General features: G+C 48.7%; 2 protein-coding genes across 8 annotated transcripts in view; one reads left to right on the forward strand and one right to left on the reverse strand.

Moving 5' to 3' along the window:
• RASGEF1A (RasGEF domain family member 1A) overlaps window positions 1–4,120 on the forward strand; it is a 53,105-nt gene extending 48,985 nt beyond the window's left edge. For 4 of the 5 annotated variants that reach the window (XM_084903428.1, XM_084903431.1, XM_084903432.1 and 1 more), the window contains exons 8-13: window positions 29–131; window positions 206–285; window positions 961–1,152; window positions 1,934–2,057; window positions 2,477–2,549; window positions 2,778–4,120. In XM_084903428.1, coding sequence (XP_084759554.1) covers window positions 29–131; window positions 206–285; window positions 961–1,152; window positions 1,934–2,057; window positions 2,477–2,549; window positions 2,778–2,802 — 597 coding nt within the window. In that variant the 3' untranslated portion in view covers window positions 2,803–4,120. The remainder of the gene's footprint in view (window positions 1–28; window positions 132–205; window positions 286–960; window positions 1,153–1,933; window positions 2,058–2,476; window positions 2,550–2,777) is intronic. The other variant, XM_084903429.1, reaches the window with a different exon arrangement.
• An 11,731-nt stretch (window positions 4,121–15,851) lies between these two features.
• CSGALNACT2 (chondroitin sulfate N-acetylgalactosaminyltransferase 2) overlaps window positions 15,852–22,861 on the reverse strand; it is a 33,140-nt gene continuing 26,130 nt past the window's right edge. For all 3 annotated transcript variants that reach the window (XR_014796840.1, XM_084904773.1, XM_084904774.1), the window contains 2 exons: window positions 21,515–21,596; window positions 15,852–16,653 (listed from right to left, as the gene is read on the reverse strand). Coding sequence is in view for 2 of the 3 variants with exons in the window: in XM_084904773.1 (XP_084760899.1) it covers window positions 16,361–16,653; window positions 21,515–21,596 (375 nt within the window). In the remaining variant the exon portion in view is untranslated. The remainder of the gene's footprint in view (window positions 16,654–21,514; window positions 21,597–22,861) is intronic.

Consider the following 22,861-nt stretch of genomic DNA (forward strand, 5'->3'; position numbering starts at 1 on the left):
CTGCCTCCCGCCCGCCCGCCCGCCGCAGGTGGTGAAGAAGAAGCAGCGGACCCGCATGCTGGAGTTCTTCATCGACGTGGCCAGGGAGTGCTTCAACATCGGCAACTTCAACTCCATGATGGCCATCATCTGTGAGTGTCCGGCCGGCTGCCCCCGGCTCCCCCTGACCCGCCGCCCGCCCTGACCCTGCCTGCTCTCTCGGCAGCTGGCATGAACCTCAGCCCCGTGGCTCGGCTGAAGAAAACGTGGTCCAAAGTGAAGACGGCCAAGTTCGATGTCCTGGAGGTAGGCCCCCGCCCATCCTGGGAGGGCCTCGGCAGCGGGGCCTCCACCCCTCCACCCTTTGCTCAGGGCCGGGCTGCGGTGCGGGCGGGGGCGGGGCTGTCCGGCCTGCCCCGCCTGGCCACGCTGGGACCGGGTCGCCCTGCTGTCCTCTGCCCTGACTCAGTCAGACCCCGCATCGCCCAGAGCTGCTAAAGAGTTTGACAAACATGGGCCCCCGAACCCTACAGTGGCCCGAGACATGGGCCTTCTCCTGGCCCAGCTTTCCGGGGCACCAGACCCTCTGGATGGCCGGGGGCTGACAGGCGAGTTCATGCACAGCCTGGCCCACATGTATTTTATCACGGAGTCTGTTTTTTTTTTCTTCAAAAGTGGAGCTGGTGGGTGTTGGGGGTAAGCAGGGGGCAAAGGGGGGTTTGAAAGGAGGGAGAGAGCAGGCCAGCAGGGCAGGGGAGAGGCGTGTGGCTGTGCGGCTTCTCTGCAGCTCTCCCGTGAGGCCCAGGCCCAGACCCAGACGGCCCCCGCTCAGCTGGCACCTCTGGGCCCTCCTGGAAGGGAGGCCTTTCCTGGGTGACGGCCGAGCTGCCCAGAGGGGAGTGCCTTCCTCATCAGCGGACTCTGCTCTGCACCCTCCCCCCCTCTCTTCCCCCCCCCCCACTCCCTCCCATCTGCACACAGCACCACATGGATCCTTCCAGCAACTTCTGCAACTACCGCACGGCCCTGCAGGGGGCCACACAGAGGTCCCAGATGGCCAACAGCAGCCGAGAGAAGATCGTGATTCCCGTGTTCAACCTGTTCGTGAAGGACATCTACTTCCTGCACAAGATCCACACCAACCACCTGCCCAATGGGCACATCAACTTCAAGGTGAGTCAGCCCGCCGAGGTCCCGAGGGCGGGCGGCTGTCCCTGCACAGAGCCGGGCGGGCCTCCCGCAGGGCCACGCCCGGGGCAGGCAGGACCACTGTGCGGGAGGGCAGCAGGCACGGCCCTGAGGCAGGGCCTGTAGGACGGGAGCTCCAGGGTGGGTCACACTGTGTGACCTCGAGGTGTGAGGGCGCCCCGCCCTGCTGGGTGGATGACCTGGCTAGGGGGCCTGGAGCCACAGAAGCCTCCAGCGCCCGGGACACTGGTCCCAGCACTGAGCCCACAGGGAGAATCAGGACGGCTTAGGTGCGAGGGGCTGGAGCAGGAGGGAGGAGGCAGCAGAGCTCCAGAGGGAAGCAGAGGCCTGTCCGGCCCAGGGCAGGAGGGTGGGACAAAGGTGCAGGGGGAGCTGGGTGTCCAGCGCCACCTCACGCAGGTCAGGGCAGTGTGTGTGTCGGGGGTTATGGACGCCCACATGGCCCCAAAGAGTGACATCAGGACCTGCTCACATTGGTGGTGCTGGTCTGGTTGGCTCCCTGCCTCAGCTGGGGGTCAGGGATTGGGGTCCCGGGGCAGGGGGGGCACAGACCTGCCGCCAGCCTGATGGCCCAGCAGAGGACAGGATGGTGTGGGCTCTGGGCCGCCTGCCGGCTCTGACTGCCCGGGTGCTCCGGGGCCACGCGGTCGGCCGTGCGGAGCCGCCGCCTCTGTGCCGGGCCGGCGGGGAGCAGCACGTGGCCCTGATCCAGGTGACGGGGCGCCGCTGTCCTCTGCCCCTCCAGAAATTCTGGGAGATCTCCAGACAGATCCACGAGTTCATGACCTGGACACGGGTGGAGTGTCCCTTTGAGAAGGACAAGAAGATCCAGAACTACCTGCTCACGGCGCCCATCTACAGCGAGGAAGGTGAGGCGCCGCATGGCGGCCCCATGGCACCTGGCCCTGCTCCCTCATGGGGGCTGATCACTGTCCCCTCCCACTCAGGGGAAGTGCGTGAGGGGGCGCTGAGGGCAGAGGACAGAGGAAGGATGAGGACTGAGGAGACCAGGCTCTGGGGGCCACTTGAGAGCCAGGCGGGTTGGGGCGGGCGCTCAGAGCCAGGCACCAAGCAGAGCCCGAGCAGGGGGCTGGGAGCTTGGGGCCTCGCGGGACCCGGGGCCCCACACGGCGGAGATCTGTGGACGAGCCCCGCCGAGGCCCCTGCCCCGTGGCCCAGGAGCCCCTTCTCAGCCCGCTGCGCCCGGCCTGAGGGCTGGAGAGGGGACTGGGGACGGCGGGTGGGCTGACTGCATGCGGACATGCGTCTGAGGGCCCCCGTCTCTCAGCACTCTTCATCGCCTCCTTCGAGAGCGAGGGGCCCGAGAACCACATGGAGAAGGACAGCTGGAAGAGCCTGAGGTAGGAGAGCTGACGGGGCCGCCCCGGGAGGGGAGAGGACGGGACGGGAACACGGACCTGCCTTCCGAAAGGCAGCCGAGGGCCCCACACTCGGAGGAGGGGTCTGGCCAGCTGCCAGGGGCACGAGGCTGAGGACCTGGGTCTGAAGGAGCCGCCCCCTCCCCCAGTGGCCGGGCCGGAGTCCCCGGGGCGGGGCCGCCGGCCGCTGACCCGTGCCGTCCCCTCTAGGACCACTCTCCTCAACAGAGCCTGAGCGTGGGCGGCCTGCGACCGAGACGCACACGAGAACCGAGCTTTAACCTTGACCCGGGTGGACGTGGGGCGGCCTCACTGGCTGGGGCCTGTTTTGTATATAACTTTTATGGGAAAAACGGTAATTATTTCACGCATCGACCTTTGGCGCAACGTGTGTTTGTTTCTTTTAAACACCAGGGCAGCGCCCTGGTTCAGGGAGGGGCGGGGAAGGCGTGTCATGGGAGGCGGCGTCCATGATCACATCTTGGCCTGACGGAGCGTAGATTTTTATTTTCTACTTTCTGATTATATTCACCTTATGAGAAAATATTAAAAAAAACACACACAACCAAAACCCACGTGAGCCCTGCCTGCGTGGACGCCCTTCCAGCCAGTGTCTCGGATGTCAGGGCTGGTGCCTTAGAGGGTCCCAGAGGGTGGCCCGCTCTGCCCAGGCCACTGCGAGCCTCCAGGTCCCCACAGGCCCCGGGAGGCCAGGAGGTCTCACGCACACACTTCTGGAAGCAAACCTGAGCGCGGGCTTTCCAAAGTTTACATTTTCCTTTTCCGTTATCAGGGATTTCTGGGGCCGGGAGGGCGGCATACTTTTCTGTTGGAACATGTGTGGCCAAGCTTTCTTCAACTGCATTTTAGGAAAATAGAAAATCTAAAACCATGGCAGGCGAGGGGGTGGGATTGTCAGGCTCCTCGGTGCAGAGGGAACACGCACTGCCCAGCCCTGGGAGGCCCTTTCCACTCTCGGCCGCAGGGGTGGCCGCCCTGCCCCCCGCACTGCTTGGCCCGGGCGGCTTTCCTCTGTGCGGGGCGTGAGCTCCATGCCCGGCTCCCCGCACGCCTGGCTCAGCAGAGCCTCCGGCGGGAGCCTGCCAGCTGCTCCACGGCTCCCAGGCCACCGGGAGGCACCGGCTGGCCGCAGGAAGGGGTGGCTCTGTGGTCCCTGTGACCGGGTGGATCGGGAATATTCACACTGTATTGTCACAGTGTTTTTGCACTTTCCAGACGTCCTAGATAGTACCTATTGTATATTGATAGTACATATCGCTTTGTTTATGTATTTGAGATAAAGGCTTAAACCCGAGAGTATATATTTGGAATACGCGTTAGAGCATTTTCTGTCCGCGTGTCGTGGGGCCCGGTCCTGTGCTCACCTCACCTGTCTGTGCTGCCGCTTCACCCGCCCAGTTGGGTCCATCTCCTGACTGTGACGTGTCGGTGTTTTGAGATGAACTGTGAGCATCGAGCTGTACTGTGACACAGCATGTCAGCTGCTGGTGTGACTGGACATTCTTGCATCAATAAAAGGACATGTTGCTCCCTGCGTGTGCCTGTTCCCTGCAGCCGGGGCCCCGCGGCCTTTCCTACGGGAGCAGGCCACTCTCCTCCACACCGCATCCTGACCACGGGCTTCCCAGGTACAGAGTGCGGAACAGCTCCACAGGGGCCTGCTCCGCCCGGCGGTCCTCTGGTGAGACCCCCGGTGCCGGCAGCTGCTGTGCGACACGGCCATGGGAAGCCCGGGGAAGCCTGCTTACATGAGACGGTCAGGGAACCTCCCTGCAGGACCAGCCAAACACTCAGGGTCGCTCGCGGGCACTGTGGTCTCCTCCGGGCGGGGAAGCGGGCCCCTGGGCATCTCCCTGAGGCGCCGTCTGCAGAACGCAGTCCTAGACGGGGCTCTCTGTGTCGTCATGAGCTGCCTTCAAGAGCACCCATGGAGGCCTGCGGAACCGAAGGACAAGGAGGCCAGGAGGGAAGCCGAGCTCCCACCTGCCTTTCTCCGGCCTGTCCCACTGCCCCCCGCCCCATTCACAGGGCCCGGGCCCCTCAGGTTCACGGTCAGAGCTCACCACACCTGCCCGCTCCCGAGAGCTAACGGCCCATGTAAGTGTGTGCAGGGTCTGCCGTGCGCACCAGACTAGCGCTGCCCACCGGCCCCTGTGCTGACGTGGAATTCCTGGGTCTGTGTCCTGCTAGCAGCTGCGAGCGACACAGCAGCTGCGAGTGATGCAGCCGGGTGTTCGTCTCGGTAGCTGGTGGCCACTGTCCCGGACAGAGGCTCCTCCTTCCCGGGGCCCATGGTCAGCACGCAGTAGATGGCCAGGGCTTGTGGGGCGAACGAGAACACGGTGAGGATGTGAGTTTGGGGTAAAGGGCATCACGTTTTAGGTCGTTAAATCCAGTGGCATCCTGATTCCTTGATAAAGTGAATGTTGGGAGTTGGTACCCATCTCGTCTGGGAAGAGCAGCACATTCTGGGTCTGCGTCTGGGACGCGGAGCTTTGGCGGGGAGTGGACAGCGGCTGGCCTGGCTGGCTGGTGCTCCCCGTCCCCCACAGCCCGGGAACTGGTTCGGAATTAATGCTCAGGGCCCCACTGCACCCCTGGGCGTCCAGGCAGCGGGGGAGGGGGGCGCGGTTGTAGGAATTGGCTCCTGCTCACCCTCACGGCTCCCCTCCCAGGAACTCTCAGTCACAGCACGCTCAAACCGGCCGCACGCCTGCCCCGTGCTGTTCCCACACATCCGCGTGCTGGGAGCCTCCTTGTCTTCCCGGCGGGGCAGGCTCTGCTGCTCCACCCCTGTCCCCTCCCCGTTACCCGGCTGCCGCCTGCCTCCTGCACGCCCGTGGCTCCCGCGGTGGGAGCCCTGTGTGGAGAGGCCACCCTAGCTGCCGTTGCTAACAACGTCATGTGATGACCGAGTGTCACCCCTCACTTCACACACGTTCCAGGCACAGGTCTGCGTTACAGATCCTCGTCTAAGCTGAGGATCTCCACTAAGGCCAGGGAGACCCCTGTGACAAACAGATTATTTGTGAAATATCCACCGACTCCCCCTGTAAGTAAAACGGACGTCTGACTCCTTAGGGAGTGAGTCAGGCTGCGTGGAGGAAAATGTGTTTCAGTTCCCCCTGCCCAGCAGAGTGCCCGTGGACAAGCTTTTACATTTTCATGTTTTCTCACGATGACCATGGGATTACAGCTCCCCCTCTCACGGGGCTGCCGGAACGTTACACGGCGGAGAGTCCGCCCGGCTCCTGGGCAGCAGTGGCGGCGGCTGGGGCGGTGGCTGGGGCACCTCTGCTGGCACCAAAAGCCGCGCCTCCCGCAGAGAACAGGCGCTTCTGGGAAAAGCGGAGCGAAGGATTGCAAGTGCCCTTCCCAGAGAACGCCGGAGCCCGGCCAACACAAACACTCCGGAGCTCCGAAGAGGTCCTTGCTGTTAAATTTAACCCGAGTATCAACATTTGCACAAACTGGGGAGTTAAACTCCCGTCTACATGAAAACCCACTCCCCACTCACAGGGCGGTAACCTCAGATTATGCCAACGCCATTTCTGTCATAACTCCCCACAGGGAAGTCACGATACTGAGAGGACGGTGAAGAGCTGCCAACCTCCCCACAAAGATCCCCCCAACCTAACCAGGACCCTGGGGTACCGATCAGCAGCAGTGTGGGGAGGAAATGGCGCTGCCAAGGATGTGAGAGTCATGCAGCCGTCCGTGTCTGCCAGCGTGGGGGACTGAGTGCTGGCCTGTGGAAATCAACGGATGTTTTGCGAAATTTAAAAGGTCCAAGTGGAGGCAGGAATCCAGCGGGGTGGGGACACTCTGAAACCGGCTCTTACCCTGAGGATAGAGAGAGGGGGCCTGCTTCAGAGGGTCAGATAGGAGGCCCAGGCGTCCTCTGCATAAGAGTGAAGTTGAACTAAAATACTCCACCCCAACCCTACCAAAGTTAAAAAAAAAAAGGCCTGTTTTGAACCTCAGTATGAATGAAGAGGACAATTTTACCCCCAATAGTCTGTAACCACAAGTCAGGGAATTTTGCTACGTTTTGCAACACAAATCACACGGGTCAAAACACTTTAAGTTGAGAATGTGGTTAATGTGGCCCTGAAATGGCTCTGCCCCTAAGTGACGCAATGGATTCGAACATTCTGACCTGTATTCTAGTCTGAAACAGTGTCTCTCCTGAGCTGTGTCTAATCTGTTAAACCCACTCTTTGGATTTAAACATTAATTTTCATTTCTAGAAGAACAAACAAAAGTGTATTTTTAAAATAAGTATATTTTTTATTGATTTCAGAGAGTAAGAGAGAGGGAGTGAGAGAAACATCAATGACGAGAGAATCATCAATCAGCTGCCTCCTGCACATCCCACACTGGGGATTGGGCCCACAACCTAGGCACTTACCCCGACCTGGAATCAAACCGTGACCTCCTGGTTAATAGGTCGATGCTTAACCACTGAGCCACACCTGCCAGGCCAAATAGGAATTCTTTGGGAAGGGCACTTGCAATCCTTTGCTTCGCTTTTCCCAGAAGCGCCTGCTCTCTGCGGGAGGCGTGGCTTTCAGTGCCAGCAGAGGTGCCACTGCGAGCCCCCAGCTGCCACCACTGCTGCCCAGGAGCCAGGTGCATACTTTCTGCCGTGTAACCTTACAACAAACTGATCCATTTGGTCACGATCCTTAAGAAATTACAGAATGTAACACAGAGACAGACTGGGAAAAGGGAAATTGGTTGAGACAGAGTATACAAGTTCAACATATGTCATCAGGGTTACAGGAGAGGGAGAAGGAGGCAGAGACAATGGAATCATAACAGCTGAGAATCTTTCAGAATTGATAAAAGGCAACAATCTAAGGAGCCCAGAGAATCTCAAGCAGGGTCAGAAAAAAATTAATCTGCACACAGACATGTCACAGTGACCCAGAACAGAGATAAAAAGGAAAAAGGAGTTTGATTGCCTACAAAGGAGTATCATAGCTCACTTTACAACAGAAATAGTTGAAACCAGAAGACAATGAAGTAAACATCAGTGTGCTAAAACAAAGTTTTCTAAGCTAGAATTTTAATATCCTTCAAAAAACAGTTTGAAAATAAGATATATTTACAAAGGAAAATGAAGTTTGCTCTTAGCAGATCTTTACTAAAAAAAATTCTAAAGAATGAATTTGACCCCTACCGCATACTATACACAAAAATTATTTCCAGATGAATCATAGACCCAAATATGAAGGGCAATACAATAAAATTTCTAAAAGAAAATAAAAGTATTACTTTGGAGTAATGCAAGTTTTTTTTTTTTTATTTAATAAATTGACACCTAAATCACTAGCTATAAAAGAAAGAAAATTGATAATTTAAACATTGTTAAAATTAAGAACTTTTGATTATTAAGACTAGTGGCCCAGTGCACAAAAATTGTGCTCATTAAAAGGGAATTAGAGGAAATAATTTAATATTGCTATTTGCCCTTTCTCTATAATAGAAGTGTCAAGAGATGAAAGAAAGTCAGTAAAATGTATATTAAAACCTTCCTCCTGTCAGAGTCTGGGACACACTGCGGGACCTAGAGTCAAGTCCCTGCACACCCATGTGTGCCTCAAAATCGTGAGACCCAGACCTGGCCGGGGCGCCCCCCGTCCCCCCCACCAATTGGGTGAGACCCAGACCTGGCCGGCCCCACCCCCAGTCCAGTCCCTCCAGGCGGGGGATGCAGCCTCAGGTCCCTCGGCCTGGTGCCGGGGAGGGGGTTGAGTCCTGAGGTCTCCCGGCCCAGCGCTGGGGTAAGGGCGCACACGGCCTGAGGTCCTCTGTCAAGCCCATGCCCAGGTGGCAGTCAGGGAGTTCTGGAAAATATTCAAGAAAGAAGTAATTCTAGTTTTATGAAGATTTCAGGTATAGAATAAGAAGAGACACTTGAAACTTATTTCATAAGCTAGCATATTTTAATAGAAAAGGTGAACAGGGATGAGAAAGGAAGGTCTGAGGTGTTCTTACTTATGAACATAGATGAAAAACACCTGAAATACACACACTCATGCAAACATAAATACACAGATATGCACATGGTGGGTGCAAGTGTCTGTGTGTATGCAAATGGATCCGGCAATCTATATATATAAAAGCTTAAGCAAATGAATGACTGAATGACCGGTCAACTGGTTGCTATGATGCACACTGACCACCAGGGGGCAGACGCTCAATGCAGGAGCTGCCCCACACTGACCACCAGGGGGCAGACACTCAATGCAGGAGCTGCCCCCTGGTGGTCAGTGCGCTCCCACAGCCAACCTCCTGTGGTTCCTGCCCCTGGTGGCCAGCCAACCTCTCACAGCCCCTCCCTCTGGCCGGCTGGACCCCTGATCAGCCCCAATCACCAGCCAGACCCGTGCATAAATTCATGCACTGGGCCTCTAGTGTGTAATAAAGATAACACATCATGACCCCACAAATTCAAGGGTACTTCAGAAAACTGATGAAGTCATTTCACCAATTTAACGAATTAAAGATAGAAATCATGACCATCTTAATAAAGTATTTGACGAATGCACTCCTGCACGATAAAAACTCGCCAAGCAGTGATAGGAGGTAACTCTGCTAGCTTTATAAAAGGGTATTTACAAAACACCTCCCGTGAATATCATACTTAGTGATGAAACACAGCACGTTCCCTGGGGCTTTGGAAACATAAGCAGGACGTTCACTATTATCACTTCCAGTCAGCACTGCGTGACAAATCTTATTTAGCACAGTAAGACAAAAAAACAATATAAAAATTGAAGATAGAAACAAAAGGTTCACCACTCATAATCTATATAATAAAAGGCTAAAATTCAGATTGTCCCCTCCACCAGGAGTTCGACTGGCAGTTCAACCAGGAGTTCGACCAGGGGGCGGGGCCAGCTGGCCAACTACCCTCGGCCTCTCCCCCTGGCTGGCCCTGCCCCCGATCACCCTCACTCCCCCAATCCCCGATCAGGGGCAGGGCCAGCCCACCAACTGCCTGTGGCCCCTCCCCCCAGCTGGCCAGGCTCAATCAGCCCCAATTGGGGCAGGCCAGCAGACCCTACCTGTGCACGAATTTGTTCATCGGGCCTCTAGTATGATTATATAAGGCAAAAAATCCAAAGGAAACTATAAATACATTTTAGAACTAAGTGTTTTTGGCAAAGTTGCTGAACATAAAAATCAAATTTTTCTCTAGACACCAGCAATAAACAATAAACAAACATAAAAGATAGTTACTATGGCATCAAAAATGCAAAACATCTAGGAAAAATTAAAAAATAATACTTGTTTAAGTCCACTATATTAAAAGTATAAAACTTAATTGAAGACAACAAAGACCTAAACAGATGGTTCACATTCAAGGATTGGAAGACTCTGTAGCATAAAGATGTGAATTTTCCCCAGTGACCTTATAGATTCAATGAAATTTCAGTCAAATTAATAGAAGTCTTTGTGAAAATTAATAAGCTTATTCTAAAACTTATATGAAAGTACCAAGGCTTTGAATAGACAATCCTTAAGAACAGGGCAAGGTCCCAGACTTGCATTCGGTTACAGAAGTTAGACTGTGATGAAATGGCATGGCGATAGCCTAACGGAGCAGATGAGAGCCCAAATCAGACCTGTGAGTGTACAGCAGCGGATGGACAAGAGTGGTTTTGCAGGTCAGCAGGTAAAATGTGATGCTGGAAAGAAGTAAAATGCAATCATCACCTTACACAAATTCACAAAAATCTCTTCTACTTAGGTTAAATACCTAACTGGGAAAAGCAAAGCCACGTTTGAGGTATTCAGAAGATAATGTTTATTCACAAAGATATATGCATCCCTATATCCACTGCAGCACTGTTCACAGTGGATAAGATATGGAAACAGCCTAAGTGTCTTTGGATAGATGACCGGATGTGGTACATACATACGAGGGATACTACTCAGCTGTAAGAAAGGATGAAATACTGCCATTTATAACATCGTGGATGGATCTTAAGGATATTATGCTAAGTGAGTCAGTCAGAAAAAGCTATGAATCAAATGATTTCACTCATATATGGGATATAAATCTTAAACTCATAGACACAGACAACAGTATGGTGTTTACCAGAGGAAGAGGGGTGGGGGTGGGGGGCTTGAAAAGGGGGTGACTGAAGATAATTTGACTTTGGGTGGTGGGCACAATGCAATATACAGATCATGTTTCACAGAAGTATACACTGAAACCTATATAAATCAATGCTGGTCTAATAAAATGAATTAAAATGAAATAAAAGACATTTTGGTTCATATTTCTTCTGGGCTTAGATTAAGCAGCAGATGACAATCAGAGGGGTTTTGCATCTTTCCCATTCCCCCCAGGGGAGGTCTGAGTGAGGAATGAGGCAAGAGGCCTGGAGGATTGCCTGGGAAAGCTGAGTGGAGAACAATATAAACCCCCTAAAGTACATCATAAAGTCCAACTTCCGTGGTAAAAAAGGAGGAGGCAGCGGTGGTGGCAGCAGGAGGGGAGGGGAGAGGAAGGGGGAGGTGGAGGGGGAAGGAGCAGCAGAAGGAACATAGCTTTAAAACATCCTTCCCTTTGAGGGCAGACATCAATAATAAAAAGTAGGACACATAAAAGAAGAAGATTATTCACAGTAAAGTTCATTTTTATTCATCAAAAAGAACCATCAAGAATGGAAAAGGACAAACCACATCTTGGGAGAAGATGGTTGCAAACATGTAACCAACAAGAATTAACATCTGAATATGTGAAAAATTCCTATGAACTATTAAAAACGGACAAAAAGGCTGGAAATGCAAATTGTAATTCATGTCTAAACCCCCTAGGTTAGAAAAATTAATACGCCTAACAAAACTAAGCATTAGCAAGAGCGTGAACTCTCGCAGTGTGGCCACGTCATTGTACCTGGGAAAGTGAGCAGAATGTGCGCATAATGAATGACCCGGCATCCCCCCTCCTGGAGGAGTTCCCGCACACGGAAGAGACCTGTGAAATAGTATTTGTGAAAACGCTGCTGCCCTAGCTGGTTCGGCTCAGTGGATAGAGCGTCGGCCTGCAGACTGAAGGGTCCCAGGTTTGATTTTAGCACATGCCTGGGTTGCGGGCTCGATCCCCAGTAGGGGCGTGCAGGAGGCAGCTGATCAATAATTCTCATCATTGATGTTTCCCTCTCTCTCTCTCTCTCTCTCTCTCTCTCTCTCTCCCTCCCTCCCTCCCTCCCTCCCTCCCTCCTTCCCCCTTTCTCTCTGAAATCAATAAAAATATATATTAAAAAACAAAAAAGTTTGAGAGCAAAAGCAAGCAATGAAAAACTAGACAACTCAAGTATCTATAAATAGTGGAATTAACAGTGTAGTATACAGATATGCCACTTAATGACGGGACACATTTTGAGAAATGTATCATTAGGCAATTTCATCCTTGTGCGATTGTAGAACACACTTAGCAAACCTAGATGGTACAGCCTACTGCACACCCAGGCTCTACAGCTGTACAGCATGGTACTCTACTGAATCCCGGAGGCAATTATAACAGAACGGTAAGTATTTGTGTATCCAAACATATCTAAATATAGAAAAGGTAAAGATACAGTATGAAAGATAAAGTGGAACACTGTGTAGGGCCCTCACCATGAACGGAGCTGGCAGGCCTGGGCGCTGCTCTGGGGGTTCAGCGAGTGAGGGTGAGGGCCAAGGCCAGGCCATGACTGCACACTGCTGAGCCCTCACAAACCCTGTGCCCTTAGGCCACACTGCACCACGGGATCCCCTCAAGCACAAGAGAGAAAGGTGCAATCAAGAGAAGCAGTAAACGTGAGATGTGAGGCCAATACTGCACGTTTCACAGCCGACTCTATAAATGGGAGTGCATGCTAAAATAATGGTAACAAGTGCAGAGCGCATAAACTGGTAACATACTCATTTATATCAGGTATATGTACTGTACTCTATTGTATGACTGGCAGCACAGGCTTGCTTCCACCAGTATCACCACAAACATGTGACTACTTCATTGTGCTACAACTTCTCTCTCCAGAACTACAATATAAACTCCATTATTCTTGTTCACTGTTGCACTCTGTGTCTAGAACGGTGCTAATTAAGCATGTAATGGGATTTCAAGAAACATTTGGGAACAGTTGGTTTAGAGGAATTATCTTTAAAATATATTTTATTGATTTTTTTTACAGAGAGGAATTGAGAAGGATAGAGTTAGAAATATCAGTGAGAAACATTGATCAACTGCCTCCTGCATGCCCCCTACTGGGGATGTGCCCGCAACCAAGATATATGCCCCTGACCAGAATTGAACCTGGGACCCTCCAGTCTGCAGGCCTACGCTCCATCCACTGAGCCAAACTGGTTAGGGTGGGAACAGTTGGTTTAAAACACAATGGTGTTCTCCATTAAATCCTATGGGACCACAGACATATATAAGGGCTTGTTACTGACCAATTATGACTGTATTCATACAGTGGCATACTAGTCAGTAATGAAAATTTTGAAATTAACATTTTGAAGTGAATCTCAAAAGCATAATATTGAAAGTTAAAGATAGATAATGAAATAATCTATACTAATAAAAGGGCAATATGCTAATTAGGCCGGGAGATCTTCTGGATGTCCTTCCGGACAAAGGCATGATGGCGGGGTGAAGGCAGAGCAGGTTAGGGGCAATCAGGCTGGTGGGGGTGGCAGTTGAGGGTGAGCAGGCCGGCAGAGGGGGGCAATTGGGGGCAAGCAGGCCGGCAGGGTGGGATGTTTGGGGGTGATCAGGCCAGCAGGTGTGTGTGTGGGGGGGAAGTTAGGGGTGATCAGGCTGGAAGGGAGGAGCAGTTGGGCGTGATCAGGCAGGCAGGCAGGTGAGCGGTTAGGAGCCAGTGGTCCTGGATTGCGAGAGGGATGTCCAATTGCTGGTTTAGGCCTGGTCCCACAGGGACATCCCCAGAGGGGTCCTGGGCTGTGAGAGAGTGCAGGTCGGGCTGAGGGGACCCCCCACGCCCGAGGCCTGTAGTATGTATATAAATTCAAAAACAGGCAAAAAGGCCCTGGCAGGGTGGCTCAGTTGGCTGGAGCATTGTCCTTTTAGCAAAGGGGCTGTGGTTTGATTCCTGGTGGGAGTACATACCTACATTGTGAGTTCAATCCCCAATTGGGGTACATATGGAGACAACCTGTTAATGTTTCTTCCTCACATTGATGTTTCTCTCTCACACTGCTGTTTTCCTCTCTCTCCATCACTCTCTAAAATCAGCACACATGTCCTCAGGTGAGGATTTGCGAAGCTAAACAGGCAAAACTAAGCAGCTCATTGGGTAGAGATACATACACAGTTGGGAAAACTAAGAAGAAAAACAAGTGGCCCTGGCCGGTGGTTAGAGTATCAGCTCACACACCCAAGGGGTCACGTGTTCAATTCCTTATCAAGGGCACACACCTGGGTTGTAGGTTCAATACCTGGCCCACTGGCCCAGGTTGGAGTGTGTGTGGGAGGCAACCAACTTATGTGTCTCTCTCACATCGATGCTTATCTTGTCTCTCCCTTCCCTTCCACTCTTTAAAAATCAATTTAAAAAATACCCTTTGTTGAAGATTAACAAAAAAAAAAAAAGAGAAGAAAAATTACCACAAAAATCAGGAAGTGACGAGAAGGGCACACAGAAGACCTTTCACTGGTAATGTTCTATACCCTTTAAGTTCATAATTACATGCTTTACACATTTCTAAACTTACGATATTTCACAACAAAAAAAATTTATCACATTTTCATTTAATTTTTGATAAAAAATACTTTATTGGTACCGTTTAATGTCAAAAACATAGTACTGTTTTCATTGTTTAGCTTCCATCTTTAAATTAAAGGCTAGTTATAAAAAAAACAAGATAAAATAATTTGCTTATATCAAGAAACAAGTTGAAACTTACCTTTGCAAATAATTAGTTTCCCTCACTTTTCACTGGTCTTCATAATAAATACTTGTATAAAAAGGAGACAACAGCCTGTATAATTTTGCACAGGACATTTTATATATCTTCAAAAATAAAACGAGCCTAAGTGCTATCCCAACTTAAAACATATGAATAATTAGTAAGAGTTATTGTAAAATTGAATTCTTGTAGCACCAAGAAATTTAGAATTTATAATATTTCAGATGGTATGATTTACTGAGCCAAAAGAGAAATGATTTTTCTTCTGTGATTTTCAGAGGTTTATATACAAATGGAAAGAATACAGCACAGGTCCCTTTTTAAAAACCAAAGATTCAAAAATCTATGCACGCCTTTCACCATATCTCCAATTTCTGGATCTAGCAATTGACCCTATGGTAAAAGATCCATGTGTGATAAATAACATAGTATAGTCCTATCTGAATATAATTTCTTATTCATCTGTCTCATTAATATAATTTATACCTCAAAACATCATTCTATCTGCAAGTAATACATATCTCTTAAAAAATTCTATAATTCAGATTTTATACTGCTTCCCCTTTTCTCAAATCAGTGTGATCTTATGGCATACCTCATTGTTTTTTTTCTCTCTTCATGAAACTCTCAAAGTATTATAATAATGCAAATGCATATGCAGCATATATTACCTTGTTAGGACAAAAGGACAGTAAATACATATAAACCCATGCTAAATGAGACCAGACAAAAACACACAGCACCATGCTATGCTCATCTATTCTGAACCACCCACCCTGATAGTGCCCAGGCTCATGTACATGATGCTCCCAGACACACTAGTGTCCTGCACTCCAACACAGTAAGTGTCTGTCAAGACGTTTCCATGTGGATTTCAGTTTGTTCAAAATAGTGTACAGCAACTTGATTTCTAATCCCAAAAATGATGACAAAGTTATAACACTTCATGTTTTAATCAAGTCATGGGTTCTCATCTAAGTATTTCCCACTAATAACCATTTGTTTAAAAACATTGAGGGGACTAAGCAAAATGAAGTTAAGGAGTTTTTACTTCTGTCTCCTCCTGATTGGGGATTTCAGCTGTGTCATATAACTGACCTCTGCTTCACTGAAAAAGGATTCTTCAAGCAAACTGACCAAAGATCTCCTTTTAAAAACCACAGCCCTGGCTGGGTGGCCCAGTTGGTTGGAACAATGTCCCCTATACCAACCAACCAAAGGTTGCGGGTTTGATTCCTGGTTGGGGCACATACCTAGGTTGCAGGTTCAATCCCCAGTCAGGGTGCATATGGGAGACAACTGATTGATGTTTCCCTCTCTCTCTCTCTCTCTCTCTCTCTCTCTCTCTCTCTCTGTCTCTTTCTCTCTCTCCTCTTTCTTTTCTTCAATAAAAAAATAAAAATATAAACCAAGCAAGTTGACTCAGTGGTCAAGGAAGGACCCTTGTCCAGACACTCTATCCTTAACTCCACCTCTGCGGGAACGGGATCTCCTTACTGACCATTTCAAAACACATTCCATCACTTAGCCCAGATGCAACCAGAAACCTCAGCGCATGGATGCAGGGTACAAACTAACTCAAAACTACTTTGGGACCAAACAGCAAATTTTGATTTATCAATGATTCCATAGTGCAATAATCTCACAAAACAGGCTTTGCATTCAAACAGTTGCTTTTCCTTCTCATATGAAGTTATACTGCTAAGGTAATGTCAGAAAGAGCACAGAAGATAAGCATGTATTCTTTGAAAGAGGCACTGCGTCTGGCACTGGAATTAAGGCTCAATAAATAGTGCTGGTTTGTGGTTCGGACTAACGTGTCAGTGGTTACGTTAACCAGCAGCTTCGCTGTTTGTCCTGTATGCCTGCTTGCGAAGATGTGTCTCTATCTCTTCCCGGAAGACCAGCATGCCCATGTGCGAGTGAGAGGCTTCGTTCATGGCTTTGGACTGGATGCACATGCGGTACTGCTCGGGGGTGAGCTCGTCGGCACAGTGTTTCTCATGCCACAGGTGGAAGAGCCCCGGGACCGGGGTCCGAACCACCATCAGGTCACCATGTAAGTACTTTCGATAAAGATGAACATCTTCTCCACCCCAACCTTTAACTTCCATGTCAAATCCACCTGTAGGATCAAAATTAACACTCTCAGTAACTGCCTGGCAGCAGAACAGTTCAACTAAAGAAGTCCCGTTACCAGGTGACATCTAGGTGCTCAAGGACTGTTTTTAAGAGTGTCGAAATCAAATTAAATACATATTTGAGATTGCTTTGTAAACTTCAAAGATCTATAGAAAATCTTTAGAAAGTCAAGTAAAGAAGAAGGAAATATATATCACTCATAACCTCACCACCTTTAGTATTTTATCACATTTTCTTTCTATCCTTTGAAATGCAAAATTTTCTGGGTTACATAACACTTACCAGAGGTGAAAATAGAAGAAATGGCTAAGCTGGAGATAGAAGTACACAAATGATTTAAAGCCACAAGGAATGGATGAAATGACTGATTGGTTTACAAGGAAAGCAGAGCCCAGGTCTAAATAGAATTGCCAACATCTAGAGGTTAAATAGGCAGAGAAAGATAAGAGACTAAGAAATGGCCCCAGAGGAGGGAGAAAATATCACAGTGGTGAGTGAAGAGTGTCTTGAGGAAGAAATGGTGAAGTATATGCAGCTGCTCAGTTAAGAACATAAAATGAACCATAAATATCACTTATACCCTCACACAGACCATTCTGATGGAGTAATGGGGCAGAGGGCTAACTAGAGGGGGCACAGGAAATGGCAGTTAAAGTGAGACTAGTCTGAACTAAACAAAAAACTTTTTTAAGAAGCACGAAGAGTATTTCTTCAAATAGATTCTCAATGCCTCTGGCTCCTCTCCTGGTACCTCTATGATGTTACACTTCAGGTTGTTCCAAAGGTCCCTTAAACTATCCTAATTTAATTTTTTTTTCTTTTTGCTACTATGATTGGGTGTTTTCTGTTACCTTGTCTTCCATATCATTAATTCAATCCTCTGCTTCATTTAACCTATTGTTTATTCCTTCTAGTGTATTCTTTTTTTAAAAAAAATACTTTTTAATTTATTTTTTATTGATTTCAGAGAGGAAGGGAGAGGGAGAGAAAGAAACATCAACAATGAGAGAGAATCATTGAATGGCTGCCTCCTGCAAGCTCCCCACTGGGGATTGAGCCCACAACCTGGGCATGTGTCCCTGACTGGAATCAAACCCAGGATCTTTTAGTTCACAGGCCAATGCTCTATCCACTGGGCCAAACCAGCTAGGGCTCTAGTGTATCCTTCATTTCAGATATTGTATTCTACTTTCTGACCAGTTCTTTTTATGGTTCTTTCATTTGGGGCAGGCCATCTGTCTCCTCATCTTGCTGCCTCTTTGTATTTGTTCCTGTGTGGTGCTGACCACACACACAGCAGCATTTGATTCAGTAAGTTCTGGAGCCTGTTGAGATCTCCCTTTGGATGTGCCACTTCTGAAGCTAGCTGGTCCTGCTCTGATATTGTGTGAAGCTCTCAACTGGGTGTGTTGGTTCTGGGGACTCCTGGGAGGGAGTCCGGTGCAGATCAGTAGCAGAGGCTGATTGTGACTGGCCCTGGGCAACCTGTTTGAAGTTACAAAGTGATCTGCTTTGTGGCTGCCTCCGCATGAGAACCAAACTGCACCCCAAGGATAGCTTCCACCAGCATGAAGCCTGAGGGCAGGTCAGTACAAGGCCAATGCATCTGCCTCTGCCTGCTCCCCTGTTGGTTGCCCGTTAGGCGAGTTTCCGGAGGAGCCTCTGGTGGTACTTGCTTGTGTGGGCTAGGTTTTCAGTGAGTCACCAGGCGGGGCGAGTGTGTCCACCAGCTCAATACAGGTTCAACCTTCATGTCAGTGCTGAGTCTGTGGCCACTCAGCAAAAGTCCCAGAGTACAACAAGAGTACTACAACTAGTCAGTGCCGGCAGAGCTTTGTGATAGGGTGGGGTGTCAGGGAGTCAGAGGATGAGGCCAGCAGAGTTTATGATGCCCAAAGAGACCAAGATTTGGCTGTGTGAAGGGAGGGCTCTGCAATGGTCAGATGTGTGAGGGAGAAATGGCCCTGGTCTAGAGTCACACAACTCAGCATGTGCAAGATTCTGCCTGGACCTCCCAGAGTTGAAGATCGGCAGTGCAGGACCACCAAAAATCCAAAGGGTGGGGCTGGTGGATCTCCCCTTAGTGGGAGGTGCTAGTCACGCCATCAGGATGGTGGGAAAATGGCCTTTGCCCACACAACTCAGTCACTGACATGCTCTGAGTCTGCCCAGACATATACACCTAGGACCAGCAGCCAATTCCTCTGCAGGGTATGAGCTGGTGGGACTATTGCATTCTCCCAGGCTGATGTCATATAGAAAGGTGAACTCCACATAAGAAAGATGGCATCTGCAGTGTGTGAAAGGAACTAAGCACAGGGACCCTGGCAGCTGTCCCTGCAGCTCTCTCTCTGGAGCCACAAAACCCAGTCTATCCTCACAGAATTCTCATCAGCTCTGCCTTCCTTCTGCCAGAGCCCAGGGTTAGTGGCAGAGAATGAGATCTTGTGTGATGACCTTTTAAGAGGGTGCCTGGGTCTCTAGCAGACTTCCGTCTTGCACCAGTGGTCAGAATCCCTGCTGATTCTCACAGCCAGAGGTTATGTGGGTGCTTCTTCCACATAACATGTGGTGGTCTGGGGAACCAGTGTGGGGTTGAAACAAACTCCTAAGAGAGAACCTTTGCAGCTGAGCTACCCCTCAGGAATCTCAGCCACCACCAGTGGAAGTGGCTGCCAGCCCTTTTTGTGCCTCTGCCCCACCTGCCAGTCTCTACGTGGCTTCTGTAAACCTGTGAGCATTAGCATTCTGTTCAGCCAGTCTTCAGTTGGTTATTCAGGTTGACTGTTCCATATTTTTATTGTAATTCCAGTTTGGTATTGGGAAGAGGTAAGTGTAACTTCCACTTAGGCCTCGGACTTGTTCTTTTTTTATGATTTCTGTCCCTTTGTGTAAGGTCTTACTTGTTTATCTATTCTTCCCCTAAGTTCTTGAGCATCCTTATAGTGTTTTCACCTCTATATCTGGTAGACTACATTTTAGGTAGATCTGCTACATCTCCAAGTCTTGGCAGGTTGGCCTTAAGTGTAGTAGGTTTCTTGTGGGGCCCAGTGGCACTGTCTTCCTAGTCACCTGAGCCAGGTGCTCCGGGGCTGTCCTTTGTGTGGGTTGTGTGTTCTCATGCATTGTAGTTAAGTCTTGATTGCTGTTGGCATTTCAGTAGGTAGAACTGACTCTCTAGCTAACTGGCTGTGAGGATTGGCTGTGATTACAGATAGGCTGTTGAGTGTCAGTTGACCCCTCAAAATGGGATTTGCTGTAGTGTGACTGATTTCTTTGGAGCCCACCCTTTGGTGTGTCTTTTTGGAGCTAATTGGTTGGTGCTCTAGTGTGGTCTCCACACAAGAAAGAGGGCATTTGGCTCTGTTGGTCCTGGGACCTCTTGGGAGGGCTCCAGTGCAGGCCCAGGTCAACCTACCTGAGGCCAGTTGGTAGGAGGTACAAAGTGATCAGTCCTTGGTAGCTGCCTGTTCTGCACTTGGAGGTACCTGTTGTGGTTATGCCGTGAATCAAGGCAGGCTGCTTTTAGTGCCAGGCTGAGGTCACTTATCAAGAAGTACAGGGCATGCTCCAGCCAACTGATGCTTGTTTGGGATATGAGGACTTTTCAGAGATTTAAGGGAATTCACAGCATGGGTTGCAGCCCATTGCTTGTGAGGAACAGTTCCTGAAAGATGTTGTGCACATGTTGGGTGGGGCAGGTCTCAGGGCATCAGCAGTGTGGTGAGAATTGTGTTATCTAGTTTCACGGAAGTCTCAGATTTGTCATCTGCAGGCTGGGTGGGGGAAAGGCTCAACAAAGGAAAATGGTGCCTGCCAGCACTTGTCTTGGACAGACCTGCCCCTTCAATGCTCACCCCAAAGCCTGATAATTCAGTTCCTTCCTGTTTGTCGTTGGTGTTTCTTAAGCTGCTGCCCCTAGCACTGGTGGTCTGGGCTGCAGAGTCTGGTGTGGGGCTAGGATCAGGGGAGACCTCTATGGACAAAATGTCCCTCCTAATTCACATGACAATGTGAACTAGCCTGTCATACAACACTGTCCAGGTAACAGTCCCGACATGGCTTCTCTTTATTTCCTTATATCTATATAGGAGTTCCGTTTACCTAGTCTTCAGGTGGTTCTCAAGGGTGATTGTTCTGTAATTTAGTTGTAGTTTTGATGTAATTGTGGGAGCAGGCAAAAAGTGTTCACTTATTTTGCTATAATAACTGGAAGTCTTACCCAGCTTTCTGAAACTATCGCTGACACTGTTTTCTGCTGATTAAGAATGGAGTCGGGGTGGGGCAGAGAGCTTCAATCAAATTCTTCATGGTCATTTCTGGCTTAGAGAACTAAGCTAGTAAATCCTAGTCCCCATTCCAACTTCAACCAGGGTCAGAGAGAGCAGCTGTTTTTTCATTTGTTTTAGATACTAGGATTTTGCATAACAGTTCAATAGACAATTAAAGGGGGTTTCATTTCTCAATAAAAAATACAAAAGCCCTTGGACTAGATAACTCAACATTACTTTCTGCTGCAACAATCCATGATTACAACAGATCTTTTGTTAGAGAACTCAAATCAACTGCAAACATCGTAACAAGTCACAGATATCAAAACTAGTGTTTTAAAGAAACAATAATATATTACACTTTTATTTTATCTTTATAACCTCATTTTTGCTATTTAAAGATAATAATTATAAACTCATGTTGCCTTTCCTATATCCAGACTCCTCTTTTCAGCTATTCTTAGACATTTATAATTTAATAGAAAAATACTCAAATCTGAAACTTTTTAGAAATTGCCTAAGGTAGTACTATAAATTCATAAAGTCCTATCCTTAAATGTCAGGTATACTTACCAATGGTCAGGAAATCTGATCGGAACTGACAAGTCATTCCAAAGCCAAAATCTCGCCAAAAGCCAGAATCCTTTTTGTGAACCTTATGTAGAGAAAGATAAATAAAATTAGTCCCTTAAGGACTAGGAAAAGTTTTAATCAACAATTAGAAATTAATGCTTTCCAAATAATTTTCTAGTCATTTATATGACTGATAATGAAAACATGTATTTATATTATTAAATCCTTATAAAACCAAAAAATATAGAGTGGGGGAAAAATAGGTTTACAGTTGTTTATATGGAAAATAATATAATGACTAATAATACAATAAACTCTGTGTTTTGCACACTCACAACTATAAACCTACTCTCCCCACACCTCGTATAAGTATTCCCCATAAGCAAGGATCTGGCCGTTTTCAACATTTGAATTCAAGCCCTGTACAAGATGCAAGCCGAGGTTACTAATAATCAAACTGTGGTGCCTGACCTCAAGGGCCTCATTCAATCCAGGAGCACAACAGATGCACACACTGTAATCCACTGTGATCAGTTCTACAGAGTGGGCCTGATTTGGTGCCTACCCAGCATCCATTCCCCTATTCCCTTCCTGATTATATAGAGTTTGGGTCCCATGCAACCGTAAGTTTCAACTAAACTACTTCCACCTCTACCTTCAGACGGGGCAATGAGGACTCTATACCAATATGACAGTCTCACCCCACTTGCTGTAGGAATTGGTTCATAACTGGACATTAGAAAAAAGGGGAGTGTTGAGAACTTTAGAAACGAAGCCTCCTTGTCCTTTTGAGAAAGCTACTAGAAAAGACACTTGCACTTTTTTGGATGGTGTAGGGAAGTCAGCAAATTTCAGCCTCCAGGCTGAGTCTGGCCTGCCACCGGGTTTTGTAAATACTTTTACTGGAATACAGTCATACTCATTTGTTTACAAATTTCCTATGTGCTTTCATGGTACAATGGTAGAGTTGAATAATTGCAACAGAGACTGTATAGCCTGTAAACCCCCAAGTATTTTCTATGTGGCTTTATACAGAGTAAGTTTGCCAATCCCAGGTGTAGGGTATAGCAACATTTGGAACTGCTACAGTCCTTTTACAGCATGAGGGAAACCAGCTTTGAAATAAAGCTATCACTTCTGAAGCCCAAGCAAAGAAAGAAACTCAGGGCTTTGATGATACTGAGGCCCCAGAATCAAATAAAAGTTGAAGCCTGATAAACCTCTTTTATTTTACTCATACTCCACTGCACATGCACTGTGTTTAATCTGTGGACATAGTTCTGGGAGCTGGGACACAGCAGTGAATAAGAGGTGTCAAAGTCCCTGCCTCTTTCATGTTACTGGTTT

This window comes from Pipistrellus hanaki (assembly GCF_964339955.1).
Source record: "Pipistrellus hanaki genome assembly, chromosome: 14".
NCBI lineage: Eukaryota > Metazoa > Chordata > Mammalia > Chiroptera > Vespertilionidae > Pipistrellus > Pipistrellus hanaki.